Here is a 15,088-nt window from a genome sequence, read left to right on the forward strand (position 1 = left end):
AAAAAAAAAAAAAAAATGAAGGAATGAAAGGGGGGGTTATAAAGAAATAAAACCCAAAACAGGAGGATGATAAAATGAGATTGAAACACTTATGTAAAACCAGAACTCTCTCTTAAAGATATACACAAATGCCAACTGCTGGTCAAACTGTCAGTTCTCCTGGGAACCACTAACCTGCCCTGGTTGGGTTTTAATGATACATTTCTCAGGCAGCAGAAAAGGGGGGTCTGGTAGGAAAGGACAGAAAGCACCCTGGTTCTCCACAAGGTATAACTGACCATTTCTGCAACTCTCATTACACTGCCAAGCACTCACAATGGAGACAGGTTTTAGCTCAAGAGCACCCTCCCCAGACAGGACTCAGTGAAGGGACAACCTGCCAGGGTTCTACTTTGCTGTAACTTCAAAAGGAATACAGGGAAAAAACTTAGGCCAGTCACTGAAGAGTTTGGGTATAGAGAGGGAGAGGTTGAGAAACTGTCACATTCCTGTTCTCAGATCAGTTGGCAGGATCTGAGCTCAGATCACAGGCAGAAGAAACATGGCATTTAGCATTCTAATACTGGTATCTTTTTTCTGAGACAGTCTCACACAGCTGAGGCTGAATTTGAACTCTTAATCCTAGTGCCTCCATCTCCCAAGTACTAGGATGAGGTGTACGCTACACTGATCATAGTTGGAGTCTCTCAGACATACCCAGAAATTCTTTTTTTACCTTCCTCCAAATCCCAGGACCACAGATATAGACCACTATCATGTCACCTCACTGCACCCCTAGGAAAAGGAAAAACAGCCAGAGGCCACTCTTAAATAACAGAGTGTGGGGTCCCCCACTAGAGCCTACTCTCACTGCACAGCAGAGGGTCATCAGAGCTTGTCCTCACTGCACAGTAGATGACCCATCTGTGGGGCACATAGGCAAAATGTTTGGAAGTCCCTGAAATGCCCATGCTGAAGGCCTAGCCCCTAAGGGAATGGTTTTAGGAAGTAGAGTGCTAGGCAGTATTGAGTTTAGGCTGGATCACAACAGTAGTCCCCCATACCAGGCTTGGCACTCTTTAATGGTATGTAAGGCCCTAGTGATAAGATGCTAAAACCAGAAGCAACAGCTATCACCTAGAAACTAACAGAACTTCAAGTACCTTTATAGCCTTTTCTCTATCCAGTAACACTTTCATCATAGAAGACAGATATATCTGAAACATGCATCTACGGTATAATTAGAAACACCTCAGGCAATTTAGATATGCCCTGCAGCCCAGTTGGGTGTAAATGTACAGTTCAGTACTTCTCAAATCTGAGTGTCCCTCAGCACAGTCTAAAGTACAGTAGACCACTGAGTTCTAGGTTCAGGGTTTCAATTTCTAAACAAGGCCACCCAGGTAGTCTCTCAAATTAGCCAAAATTCAGGTTTTTCAGGCAGATTTGGTGACATGGCCCTCAAGAGGCTGACACAGGGCCACTACAAATTTAAGGGCAGCCAGCAAGATGGCTCAGTGAGTGAAGGTCTGGCCACACAGACCTGACAACAGATTGATCCCTGAAGCCCAGGTAGAGAGGAGGAGCAGGACCACAAGGCTGGCCTCTGACCTCCATGTGCAACGTCACACTTCCACACCCACACCCACACACAGTAAAAACAATGTCCGTGGCCGGGCGGTGGTGGCACATGCCTTTGATCCCAGTACTTGGGAGGCAGAGGCAGGCAGATTTCTGAGTTCCAGGACAGCCAGGGCTACACAGAGAAACCCTGTCTCAAAAAACCAAAAAAAAATAAATAGAAAAACCAAAAAAATAAATAAATAAATAAATTTAAAAAAAAATGTCCATAACCTGTTGGTAATTTCATTTATCTTTAGTATATATTACAATCTTCAAAACAGGTTTTTTTCCATCATGTAGTTTAGTAGGATAAGAGAAACAGTTGATCTAAGGTCACACAGCCTACAGGAAATGTAAAGCTATTTCAGAGCTGACCCTCCTGTGATACTCACTCTGTGACCTTATATGCTCACTTTACCCAGGCAGCAAATTAATACAGTAATGCCTTGCTCTCCAACTGGACTCAGAGTTTCTGAAAAGTAATTATTCTGTAAATACTCTCACAATGCAAGTCACTCAGACAAAAGTAATTCTTAGTAAGAGCCTGAATCCCATCCCTAGGTCTCAAAGGTCTCTCCTGATTAACAGGGCTCAAAGGACCAAATTCTGCCAGTTCTCTTCCCAGGAATGAACAGCAATGAATCAAATATCATCACCATTCATGAGAAACTCAGAATAATAAAACCTTAAATGGAAGAAACAGACAAGGTGACCATCTAGGCACAGGTGTCACGGGAGACAAGAGCTACCCAGACCTTTCACTTAAGAGTTCACAGCAGGGCTGGACAGACACTACTCAGCAGTTTCACACTTTCCCAATGTTTGGTTCCCAAAACTCATATCAGGCAGCCCACAAGTGCCTATAACTTCAGCTCCAGGGAATCCCAAACCCTCTGTGGCTTCTATAGGTGGCAGACCCTCAACACAGACATATACAAGTAAGTAAAAATAACATCTTCAATTACAAAAATAATGTACTAAGTCATCCTGGTTCTTAAGTGATCTATTTTGGAGATGTAAAAAATCATTATTTTATCAAGGAATGGCTCAGTGATGAGAGTTCTTGCCTGGCAACAAGAAAGCCTAGATTTAATTCTTTATACCTTAAATGAATAAAAAAAAGCTATGGACCTGACAAACCTCCACTGACTCCCAATTTGACCTTAAACTAACAACTACCCTAAAGGATGTTTCATAATTCTATATTCATGACTGGAAGCCAAGAGGTAGAACAGAATCCTCCTCTCAGAATTCTGAAGAGTAAATGAGGAAATTCATACAAGATTCGAACATAATTCTTGCTCAGCACAAGCTAGGCCATAGTGCAAGTAGGTAGCTGTCATGAATATACACTTTCAGTAGGATGCTAGTTCAAAGTCAAGATCTCAGTAAAGATGCCTGTCCTTGAGCAATGTTTTAGAGAAACTGTTCCCTAAGACCATTATGAAATAGGTTTTTTTGTTTGTTCTCTTTTGGGGGAGCTTTTGTTGTTTTGTTTTGTTTGACAGTCTAGATTCCTAAACAGGTTGAATTTGGAAACCAAAAATGTAAAGTTATCTGAACTGGATGACGAAGAGTTTCAAGGCTCTGGACTAAAGTGGAGGAGCCTGTGAATCCACGATCTCAGGATCAGAGCCGAATGCTGTCCAGCCTGTGTTTGCCAGCAAAGACATGACAATAAAAACAGCACATAACCACAGCATTTCTGCCCACATAGCCTGTTTGCTAGAAGAAAGCTGTGATGGTCACTCCATTTCCAGGGGAATCACTGGGTAGAATCTCTAAAAGGATGTACCCCAAACATTATAGTCATTAGTCCTCTACCACACAGCCAGATTCATACTGTTCTTAGAGTACACCACTCTTAGAATCAGTTGACAGTAACAGGCAAGCTCAAATGCACCCTTGCTGAGAAGGCTCAACAAGCAGGCTGTAAAAGCAAGGGAAGAAAAACAGGAGGCGAAACAAAACAAGGACCCAGCAAATGTTTTTTTTTTTTAAATAACCATTTAAATGAATATCACACTGACCCCTCACACTCCCCCCCACACACACACACATATACTTCCCCTCCACCATCACACTGGTGCTGTATCTTGGGGGTGGACAAGCGGGTCCTTTTAACAGAGATAAACAAGCAAGCTGAAAACTAACAAGTTTAAGAGTAAAAAGCATATAGAAATCTTGGCTGCTCGTGATAAACCACAGAAAATCATGAATGTGCCAATGCCAAGGGAAAAAGAAATCTAGTATCTGACACTGCACACTTGGGAATATAGAAGCAACAAAGCCATAAGGACACCCAAATGCAGAGAGGCAGGTGGGGGCAGCACATGGCTCACTTCCTGTTCATGGGGGTGTTGATTCAAGCAATGCTCTCTGGATCTTCAGAGTGCATACAGCCCAGTACCCAAAGCCCATTAGCATTTAGTATCAACATAACTTCCTGGAGGATGACAAAAATCTGTCCTGCATTACTGGGTGATCTCTAATATGCACCCTAACCAACACTTAAGTCAACATTTAGGGATGGAATTCCCCCTGCACTGGAATGCTGGGAAGCATTCTTGGCACCAGGCTTCTTCCCACTCCAGTCCACTCTTACAATATGCAGAAGCCACTGGGAAATACTCAACCTGCCCTAAAGACACTCTTCTGAGTGGCCAACAAAAACCTCCTGCAGACATCTCCTCCTTCACATGCAATATAAAAAACAAAGCACCTTTCCTCTATTCCAATGGGCGATGGACAAATTCACTGAATAGTTAAAGTTATTAAGTCAATGTTTACCCTAACTTGATTCCTCTAAAATGTGAGACTAGGGCTCAGTGATGAGTGCTTTCTGCTCTTGCAGAATGCAAGGCTGAGTTGAGTCCCAAAACACAGCAGCTCACAATAACCTAGAACTCCAGTACCAGGAGATCCAATGCCCTCTTCTGGGCTTATGCATGCATATGATGCACACATGTACACTCAGATACATAAACAGCTAAAGATCAAGTACGATGTGTAATTAAAGTGTTCATCTTCAGGCCCTGCACATCTACTATCCAGGACAGATGCACTAGGCTACATTCACTTTCCCAAAATACAATAACCCCAAGGCAAGAAAGTTTAAAGAGATACCAGTTGGAAGATTTCTTTGGTTGGTTGGTTTTGGAGACAGTGTTTCTCTGTGTAGTCCTGGATGTCCTGGAACTCACTCTGTAGACCAGGCTGACTCAAACCCAGGAATCCACCTCCCTCTGCCTCCCAAGTGCTGGGATTAAAAGCATGCACCACCACTGCTCCAAGAAAGATTTCTAAATCAGAATCTGTATCAAGATTACATACTTGCACAGCTGACAAGATGGCGTAGTGAATAAAACTGTTAATAACAAGCCTGACCTGCATTTAGCACCTCCCAACCCTGCATGCTCTCTCTCTATAAGATAGGTACAAAGAGGTATGTCAGCTCCACCAGGTAAGCTGTCTGATCTCTACACTTCATGGCACTTACTCACTTACACACACACACACACACACACACACACACACACACACACACGCACTTCCGTATTGGTGCAGTATAACCTATACACTTCCAGGAAGAAGCATTTTTCTGTTGTAAGTGGCTTGACATTGGCCACACAATTCACACTTGGGTATTAAGCATCCACTGATGGTCCTTCACAAGTGCTAGACTCAAACACAAAGACCAGTAGGTGAGAAAAATCACAACCATTGCATTTCAGAGGCTCCATAAGGAGTAAGTATGTTTGTAGCTCTAATAAACATTATTAAAGTCATGTCTCTTAAAGGACTCAGGCAAACTTATCCAACAGTCTTATCCAAGCCAAGGAGTGTAAGGTCTACAGCAACTCTGCCTGAGCACAATTGCAGCCCTTCAGAAATAAAGAAGAGCAGTGTAAGCAAGCACTGTTATCTTAGCGCTGCTGTAAGTGGACCAGAATGAGTGAAGTGAAATGGCTCAGGGCTTTAGAAGGCTTCCTGTTCTTCCAGAGGATCTGAGTTCAGTTCCCAGCACAAACACTGGCTGGCTTACAACCACTTATAAATCAAACTCCAAGGAATCATACTTCCTCTCTGGAACCTGAACACATGTGACATTCACTCACACTAATAATTAGCAAAGAAAATTCAGCTAACTCTAAGAACATTGTCCAGATTTACCCACCAAAACTTAACCACAACTACAGGGTTATCCTGAATATACAACTCTGAAGGTGACAAGACCTTCCAAATGCACAATTACTATTATCCACAAACTGGTCTAGAACTTAGCAGATCCCAACACAGCTAGAAAACCCACCAAGCCCATGCAGCCATTCCTTTTCAGGAGTTTTATGGTTAGTATATGATCTATAACACTAAAGTAAACTACAAGTCCAGAAAGAACTATACAGTTTGGATTCAACAAAGGCATGAAATTAGCAATCATTATGATTGATAAAGGGCAAGTTTATATTTTAACCTTTTAATATATTTAGCTTGACATATGCTACCCACCTAAACAACTTCCTCAATTCTGACTACCCCTCACTCCTGATTCCCTTCAGCCTGTATTTTTTTTTTCCCAAGAAAGGGTTTCTCTGGCAGCCTTGGCCATCCTAGATCTAGCTCTGTAGACCAAGCTGGCCTCTTGCACTCACACAGATCTGCCTGCCTCTGCCTCCCAAGTACCAGGTATGTGCCACCTTCCAGCTCTAGCCTACAGACCTGACCTGGGTATACATCCACAGAAAACCACTTTGCCAAGTTTTCTGGATGTGTGCACACAGCCCAAGAGAACTCAATGCCTTTATTGCCTCAATCTTTTCTAGGGAGTGAGTGGGGTTGAAACAGTCTTCTAAGTACTGCAAGCTGGCTTGAACTTGAAGCAGTTCCCCTGCCTCTAGCCTTCCAAATCCCAAACCCCAAGTGCTGAGATTACAGGCATATGCCTTCTCTACCTTTTAAATCTAAATCCTTCTCTAGTACCTAGTCAGCATTAAATATTTGGGCCCATTACTCACCTCCACTGGAATCTCCAGATCTTCTGATCTCAGCAGCTAGACTGTAGTTCTAGTAAGTTTACCCTTTGTAATAGGAAGGGCCTTAACAATATTGGGCAGTCAAAGTCAATGGCATCCCAAGTCTCTTTTTTCTTTTGCTTTAAAAGCTGATAGCCTCTCTAACAGAGCTGAACCTAAAAATGACTGTCACGAACATTACATTCATAGTCCCTGCCGTTATGTAAACTAAATCAAATAGGCTCTAACAGAGCACTATCTTTAAAACAAAACAAAACCAAAAAAACAACAGAAACACCTTTTTGTGACATAGCTGAGGACAGTCAGTGGATTTAGTTCCTTATTTTGGGGGTGGAGGCAGTGAGGGGTAGTGTTAAGACAGGGTCTCACCACTAGCTGGCCTTAAAGGCAGAGCTCCACCTGCCTCTGCCTTCTCAATCTGGAATTATAGGTGTGGGACACCACACCCAGCTCCCTGGATTTAGTCTTAAAACAATGACAAGATTATTCTGGTCATTTCACAAAGCTACCAAATCAGGTTCTTCCTTCTCCATAAAAATAAAGTTATCACTGAAGGATCAAATCGAGAAATATTAATATAAAATGGAAATTTCTAAACTTTACCCAGGTAACCTTGAAATAGGATCTAGTCAGCTGACTGACCCACAACTGGGGAGACGAGAAGACCTTTGAAGACCTTTGGCATGCGTATTACAGAGCAGCCCTGTAAAAAACGGTATAAACACGCCTGGCCCTTGAGTGAGGTGGTTTATAATGCACAGCTGAACAAGAGAGGAAGGCTAACAGTGAACCTTCAGTATCTTCCTTTCTGGTATTCCAGAAATGTAAATCCAATCCAAGACCTCATGCCAAACTACAAATCCTTCTCCAAAGAACAAGGCTTTAACTCAGAGTCTCCTAAGCCAAGCTTCTGAGCACACTTAACTTCCTTTACTACTGAAACTTAAGGCACTCTCTCCAAACTTCCCTATGTAACTGCAACTGACGTTTAACAAAGTTTCATGTCTTTAACTCATCACAGGCTTTCCTTGTACCTCTTTCAGATCCTCTGCAAACCTCTCGGCCTGCACACCCTCCACACCCTCCACACATGCTGCATGCACGACCTTCTCTATCCCTTTTTCAAGGGTTATTTTATTCTACCTTGTGAGGTGCCTAGCATTATCTTTGCCTGAAAAATGTTTATTAATTTGCCTGTCAAACACTATAGAGCCGTTTACATCTTAGAACAGAAACCTCCTGGGTACATATTGACAGCTCAGCAAGTATTTACACAAAGCTCTGAAACACTCGGTTCCTTCAGAGGAAGAAGCTGCTATGTCAAGCAGAGAATTATCAAACACTGCTTCTTCTACCTTTATTACTCCTTTGCAGAAGCAAACTTCCCTCCAGCACAGCTGCAATATGCAGAAATTACATTTTTAAACTACTAAAAGAAAAAAAAATGAGAAATTCAGGTGTGCTGGGGGGGAGACACCCACTTCCAGGACTACAGCAAGCCATACCATGGAGTTCTTTAAACCAGGGTAGGACGAAGACAACCTTAAGAATTTCCCGTCTAACACTTGGTTTTTCCTGTTCCAGGCTCAGAACTTTTGTTTCTCTCAGCAAAACTTACAGGGCAAGTCCAGGCACTCAATTACAACCAACCGCCCAAACCAGACCTAGACCTGCCCAACACTGAGCATCAAGAGCTAAATGCTACCTACCTCTCCCCACCTCCCAAACCACACACCCCTGCCTCAGAGCAGCATGCTGAGGTTATATTGTATCAATACCTACTTCCTATCCCATCCCAGTGGCAAATCGCCTGGGGATCCCAAAGCAACTATTTTCAAGTCTTACTGAAGTATTTCAATACCTTCACCGTTTTGAAACCTCCAACCAGATGAAATAACTAATGAACAGATTAACAGTTTTTTTCTCTGTAACATTCAACTTCTCTAAGCTTGTCCCAGCAAATGCCAAGAAAACAACAACTTTGAGTTCCTTAAGCCTAGGGGGAAAAAGATAGCTTCACAACACCACTGAAATTTCTGCCCACACCCAGGGAGATGAAGAGCTGGAAAGCCAATCTGAACTACACACATCAAGACTCTCTCTCGCCCTCTCTCTCCCTCTCTCTCTCCCTCACACACACACACACCCCAGGAAGGTGGGATTACTCAAGAATAAAAATTACTTGGTCCATCTGCTTCGTTTAACTGAGAATTCAAATGACTCCCCCTGGGTCAGTTTTATACAGGACCCAAGCCTCCCTCGGTGGAGTGTAAGTTCTGACCCTTCACCACCAGGCAACAATCGAGGACGACTCTAAAATAAAATAAAATGTGTGAAAGTTCTCTTTCAGAGGCAGGTGGATTTCAGAGTTTGAGGCCAGCCTGGTCTTCAAAGTGAGTTCCAGAACAGCCAGGGCTACACAGAGAAACTGTCTCAAAAACCAAAAAAAAAAAAAAAAAAGAAAAATCTCTTTCACAGCTGAAGGAAGCACAGCTCACTGGAAGGGTACTATTCACTTGTCAACTTATTCTGCATGCTTTACTGGTTGGTTTTGAGACAGGGTCTTGCTATGTAGCTCTGGCTTTCTCAAAAGTCAGGACATCTCCACGCTTCCTTAGCCTCCTTAACCAGGATCACAAGTATGTGCCACCATACTTTCCCCTCCTTGATACAGGGTTTCTCAAGGTAGTCCAGGCTGGCCTGGGATTCACTGTGTAACCTAGGTTAGCCCTAAATGTATGGTCTTCCTGCCTCAGCCTTGTGAATACAGGAATCCAGGTGTCAATCCTCATTGCTGGCTCTTAAATACCATACTTTAAACATCTGCATGCTGCCACTGCTTCTAAAACTTAAAAGACTTGAAGCAAATCAATACACTCTTCAGTAGGTGAGAACAGGACTTTCGCCCATTACTACTCTCACATTTAAAAAAGTTTACCAACTGCCATGTGAAACACCTATTGTAGCTGACACACACCTATACAAATTGACCCAACATACGAAGGTTATAGCATGTTCTGCTCATCAGATATTGTAACATGGAGGGTGGGTGCTGCAACTAAAAAAATGTCCTTTTAGAGATCAATCCTGAAGAACTCGACCTTTCTGTTCCCTCCTTCTCGAATCACGACCCAATCTCATCACACACCACCACGGACAGTAGACACATAGGATCAAGTATCCACAGCTGTACGGTCAGTGTGGTTTTCTTGGCCCCTCCTGAGCAGAGAGAACTCCAATTGCTCTGTAGTCCAGCCAGCCCAGAGTACCTGCCAGCAGGCAGGCATGCCGACAAGTGCAGGAGTGCTGCGTTTGTTTCCCAGAGGGCCGGAATCCCAGCTAATAGTGCACAGTAGAAACTAACAGCCATGCGCCTGCAGCCAAATCCAGAACTACTCACTACAGTTCCGCTTTGTTTTGTAACGGGGTCGCTGTGGCTCAAGCTGGCCTCAAACTTCTGTTCCTTCTCTACCTCACACACACACTCACTGACCTCACTAGGCTGTATTTTGCATTTTCATTAAGATTTATTACTCTCAAGGTGTTCCTGAGACACCCCCCCCCCCCGTTAAAAGTGACCCACAGGAAAAACATTACATAAACCATGCATACAGGTGTCCTAAAACCGTGTCGTCGTACCACCCTTGAAACATGCTATTGGAGATTAAAGGGATGGAGGAAAACTTTCACTGTGATTGGACTAGTTCCCATGAAAAAGACACACGAATCTTTATTTCATAAAAACAAAGTCAAATATTAGCATCATCTTACCTAGTCATCCATTACAAGAAAAATACTTTTGTTTTGAGACTAGGTCTCATCATGCAGCTCTGCCTGACCTAGAACTCGCTCTGTAGATCATGCTGAACTAGAACTCAAGAGATCCACCTGCCTCTGCCTCCCCAGAGTTACCACACCCAGCCCTAAGAAAAGAAAAAGAAAAAGCAGAAAACTTCTTCCACCTATGCCTGGTGAGGAGAGAGGTAACCTTCCTAGTACCTGGGGACTAGGGATATGCTTCATTGGCAGAGTACTTACCTAGCATCTGTGAAATTTCAGCTTTAACTCCCAGCATTACATAAAGCCCTCTGGCCTACGGCTGTACAGAGGGACGGCTGAGTACAGTTAAGAGCCTTTCCAGAGGACCTAGGTTCATTCGGTTCCCAGCACCCACAGCGGGCAGCTCACAACAGTCCATAACTGTTTCAGAAAAACCAGACACCTTCTGGCCACTTCTGTCGCCTGCACTCATCTGGTGCACACAAACTCATGTAGGTGCACAAATATGCTCACATAAATTTTTAAAATCTACGAACACAAAACAAACAGGCCTGGTAATGCATGCACACATGGATTCCAGAACCTCAGGGGCGGAGGCAGGAGGAACAAGAGTTCAAGTTATCCTTGAGTTCAAAACCAGCCTCAAACTTCAAAAGGTATGGCAGGCTTATCCCCAAGTAACAAGAGAAGCACCCCTCCCCCCAGTCATCCAACAGCAGCACAGAGTGTCCTACACAAGCACTTCACCCACATTCTTGTCTTCCCTGGAAAAACATATGGCTAGTTCCTAGACACATAGGAACTATTTATGTGCAATTATTTAATGACCCAAACTAGAAATTACTGTACCACAAAAGTTGATTAAAAAATAAACAAAACATGGCTCCTGCCTGTGTAATCCTAGCATGTGGGAGGCAGAGACAGCTACATATACCTTTTAAGTCCTAGATCATCCTAGGGTGCATGAGGCCCTGACTAACACACCCTTCCAATTACTTCCTCTAATAATAGTTCAAGAAACGTAAATTTCTTAGTCAAAGCAAAAGTGAGAGAAATCCACATAACAGGATGACTGAGAATGTGTGCACACTATCTTCTAAGTCAGAACTTATCCCCCAGACAGCAGGGGAAAAAATGAGTATTTGCCATTCTCACACAGATAAAGAACATGAGGGAACACCGTAGCATCGCAGCAGAGCTGCCTTACACAGCTATCCTCAAAGTTCCCAGCTCAACACAAGAGGACAGAAGTAGGTGGAGGACAGGGAGGGGACACAGGAACCACTGTCCCACATGAACAAGATCTAGCAACAGTACAACTGCTGGGAATGGGAACCAGAGGGGGCTTCTGCCCTCTTTGAAAGGTGACTCCAAAGTGGACCTGATATTCCTGAGGAAAGCACCCAGAGAAAAGAAAGCAAAGGAAAATAAAACAAAATGTACAAAAAGGCATGAAAAGTGGCAGCCATAAGTGCCACTGTAGATCATCTTTACACCTTAGAAGGTAAGGAAAAAAAAGTCACACAACTTAAAATACAAAGACAAATACTGGCGAATCTCTATTTTAAAGCTCTAAAGTAACTGATGACAAAACATAGATATTCCAGAAACAAGTCAGAAATATCCTAAACCAAGTCTTTAGGAGAAAAATTTCTCCCTGGACCAGGGAGGCCATCAGCATCTCCTTCAACTGAGCTGTTCTCCCGAAGTTCAATTAACAAAAGGAAACGTGGACCAGATCAACATGTAAACAAAGAGACAAGCCTTGCGGAACTCTTGAACCTAATATCAAATTATCAGACCGCTCCCAGCTCTCAGCAAAATATTAACAAAACCCATCTTCTTCCTTACAGATCCCACAATTGCATTTAATAAAAAATAGCCAGTAAAATCATTTCAGTTCTGCAACTGTACAGAGTAAGTGAACAGTGTCAAAAGCTACTAGAGACAAATGTATCTTCAGAGCCATCAAAGAACTCATTTATACCATCAGGAAAGTCACGAAAACGAAAACAAACAGCAAACCCATTGTAGAGAAAAACTCAGCTACTGTTCCAACAACACAGAATCTATTTCAGACTGCATAAAACATAACAAGCAAAATAAATCCAAGGTGCAAGCAAAATGCCATCGCCTCCTCTTTTGTTTCAGGCACAATGTAACAAGGGCAGCCTGTCTGCGACTCTGCTCCTGCTGATACAGTATTGCTGCTTAAACCTCCCTCCTCAAGGTCACAGCCAATTTCAGATCTGGAATAAAAGTCGGATAGTGGCAGCGAAGGTTTGGGTTATCACTGGCAGAAAAGCAGAGTGTAAAAGTTTATGAGCTCATCAGGATTGTTGTACCATTACATCAGAGGCAATTATAAATGGCCAAGAGCAGAAGATGGGGAGCCAATCAGATCACAGATAGGATGTCAACCTAAGACCAACTGTCTCCTGGCTTTGACAGAAGGATTTTACCTCCATAATTCAAATCCCAAACCAAAGCAATCTGCACTTACTACTCCAATCACTCAGCTGTTTACCAGCACTTCCAGGGAGAAGCCCAGGCCACTGGGCCGGCAGAGACTAAGGCAAGAGGTGGCCTGGGCGGCCCAGAGCGAACCCCAGTCGGCCTCAAGCTGCCCCCAAGCAGGCCCCAGCTCTCCCCCGAGGTCCCCCGAGCCCTAGGGGCCACTCTTTAAAACCGTATATTGGGGAAAGCAAGGGGGACAGAGGAGCGGCAGGAGAGCACGAAAACGTTGCTTCTTTCTCCCGGCTTCCAGACACTGCCTACACCCCTAACCTGAACCCCCCCAGCACCCCCTCGCCCGGGCCTGGCCCTACCAGGCACACTTTGCTCTGCACCCCCCTGGAGACCCCCAGAGTTCGAAAGGACCAGCGGAGGAGGAGACACCGGACAGACACCTCTGCAAAAGCCCCACACAAAGGCCGATCGAGGGAAGGAGAGGAAGGCAGACAGGCAGCCATTTTAAGAGAGAAGAGCCAGACAATGGCAGCTCCCCGGCAGTGGGGGCCCAAGCCCGAAGGGAGCCCACGGCCGGGGCCTGCTCCCCGCAGCCGCCACCCACCCCCCCTGGCCCGGCTGGCCCCAGCCCCCTCCCGACTCAGCTGTGTACCTGAGGGGTCCGGGCGAGCGGCTGCCCCCCGCCGCCGCTGCTCCCGGGGCTCATGGGCGCGTGGTGGCTCCTTTGTTGGGCCCCTCCCGAGGCGGCCGCTGCCGCCGCCGCCGCCGCCGCCGCAGCAGCCCCCCAGCACTGCGAGGCCATGTCCGCCGGGCCTTTGCCCGCGCCCCCGTCCTGGGGCCCTCCGCCGTAGTCGCCCCCGGGGTAGCCCTGGTAGCCACGGGCCGAGCTGGGCGACGTGAGCAGTTGGTTGAGGGTGGGGGTGGCGGTGGGCTGGGGAGTTCCCCCGCCGGCCGCTGAGGGGCCGCCTCCCCCCATGGCCCCGAAGCGCTGCTGCTGAGCGAAGGACGAAGACGACGACGAGGCAGAGGCGCTGGAGGAGGGAGGCGGCTTGGAGCCGGCGGCCGCCGCCGCCGCCGCGCCGGAGCCCGGAGTGCCGCCTCTCGGGGAGCTCAGCGCGTAGGCCTGGGGAGGCGGGGGGTAGGCGCCGCGGTTGGGGTAGTAGGAGTTGTACTGGTGGTTGGGGAAGCCGTGGTCGTGCGAGTTCTGCTGGGGCCCGGCGTAGGGCTCCAGGCCCCCGCCACCGCCGCTCTGCAGCGCTGCCAGGCCAGGGCTTTGTTGTCCGCCATGTTGTTGGTGGAAGACGGCGGCCGCCGCGGCGGCCACGGCGGACGGGCTCCGGCCGTAGGGTTGCCCGAAGCCGTAGGCTGGGGGCGGCAGGGCGGCCGCGGCTGAGTGAGGAGGCGCCCCCACCCCGTCGCTGCTGCCGCCGCCGCCGCCGCCGGGCGGCTCCGGGAGGTTATTGTTCAGGGCGGGCCTAGGGCCCGCGTTCCCGTTCGAGTTCTTCAGGTCCGGCTCCGCGCCGGGGCCTCCACCGGCTCCGCCGCCGCCGCCGCCGCCACCCCCATTGCTCTCGGCCCCGTCCTGCAGCTCCTTTCCTAGCGGCTGCGGCGGCCCCACGGCGGGGCCCTCGCTTTCCTGCCCGGCGGCTGCCTTCATTTCCCCGCGCTCGGCCGCCGCCGCCGCCGCCTCGCCCCCCGCCTCCTCCCGCTGTTGCTGCTCGGCTTTCTTCAGCTCCGAGGGCGGCGGCGGCGGCGGCGGGTTGCCCAGGCTGCTGGCGGCGGCGGGGGCGACCTGCGCGGCCATGATCCCCGCTGTCTCGTCCGCGGAGAGACCCGGCCCTGTCTTCGTCTTCTCCCCCCTCCCACCCCGCCCCGGGGCCGAGTCCCCCGGGCTGCCCTCCCCACCCGCCCGGGCGGGCCTCGCGGGGCTCCGCTGCTGCGCTGCGCTCGCTCCTCTCCCCCCCGCCCCGCCGGCTCAGGCTCCGGGCTGGCGGCGGAGGAGGAGGAGGAGGCGGCGGCGGCGGCGGCCGAGGCGCCGGCGGCTCAGCTGCTCCCGGCTCTGGCGGCTCGGGACCCGGCTCTCCCGGCTCATTCCCCCCCAAGCCCTTGCCTGGGAATGAGGGGGGCGGTGGAGGCTCCGCTCCCCAGGGCCTGGCCCCGCTGTGACTCTCCGCTTTCTGCTGCCGGAGAAAGGAGGAGGGAGG

The 15,088-nt window shown here is 47.5% G+C and overlaps 1 protein-coding gene across 4 annotated transcripts in view; it reads right to left on the minus strand.

Moving 5' to 3' along the window:
• The window catches only part of Arid1a (AT-rich interaction domain 1A), a 75,503-nt gene extending 60,426 nt beyond the window's left edge, over positions 1-15,077 (minus strand). For 2 of the 4 annotated variants that reach the window (XM_031378989.1, XM_031378987.1), the window contains exon 1: positions 13,537-14,915. In XM_031378989.1, coding sequence (XP_031234849.1) covers positions 13,537-14,688 — 1,152 coding nt within the window. In that variant the 5' untranslated portion in view covers positions 14,689-14,915. Of the gene's footprint in view, positions 1-13,536; positions 14,916-14,994 lie in introns of those variants that run through there. The other 2 variants (XM_031378990.1, XM_031378988.1) reach the window with 2 other exon arrangements.
• Between the last annotated feature and the right edge of the window lie 11 nt (positions 15,078-15,088).

Source organism: Mastomys coucha, unplaced genomic scaffold (assembly GCF_008632895.1).
Source record: "Mastomys coucha isolate ucsf_1 unplaced genomic scaffold, UCSF_Mcou_1 pScaffold18, whole genome shotgun sequence".
NCBI classification, from domain to species: Eukaryota; Metazoa; Chordata; class Mammalia; order Rodentia; family Muridae; genus Mastomys; species Mastomys coucha.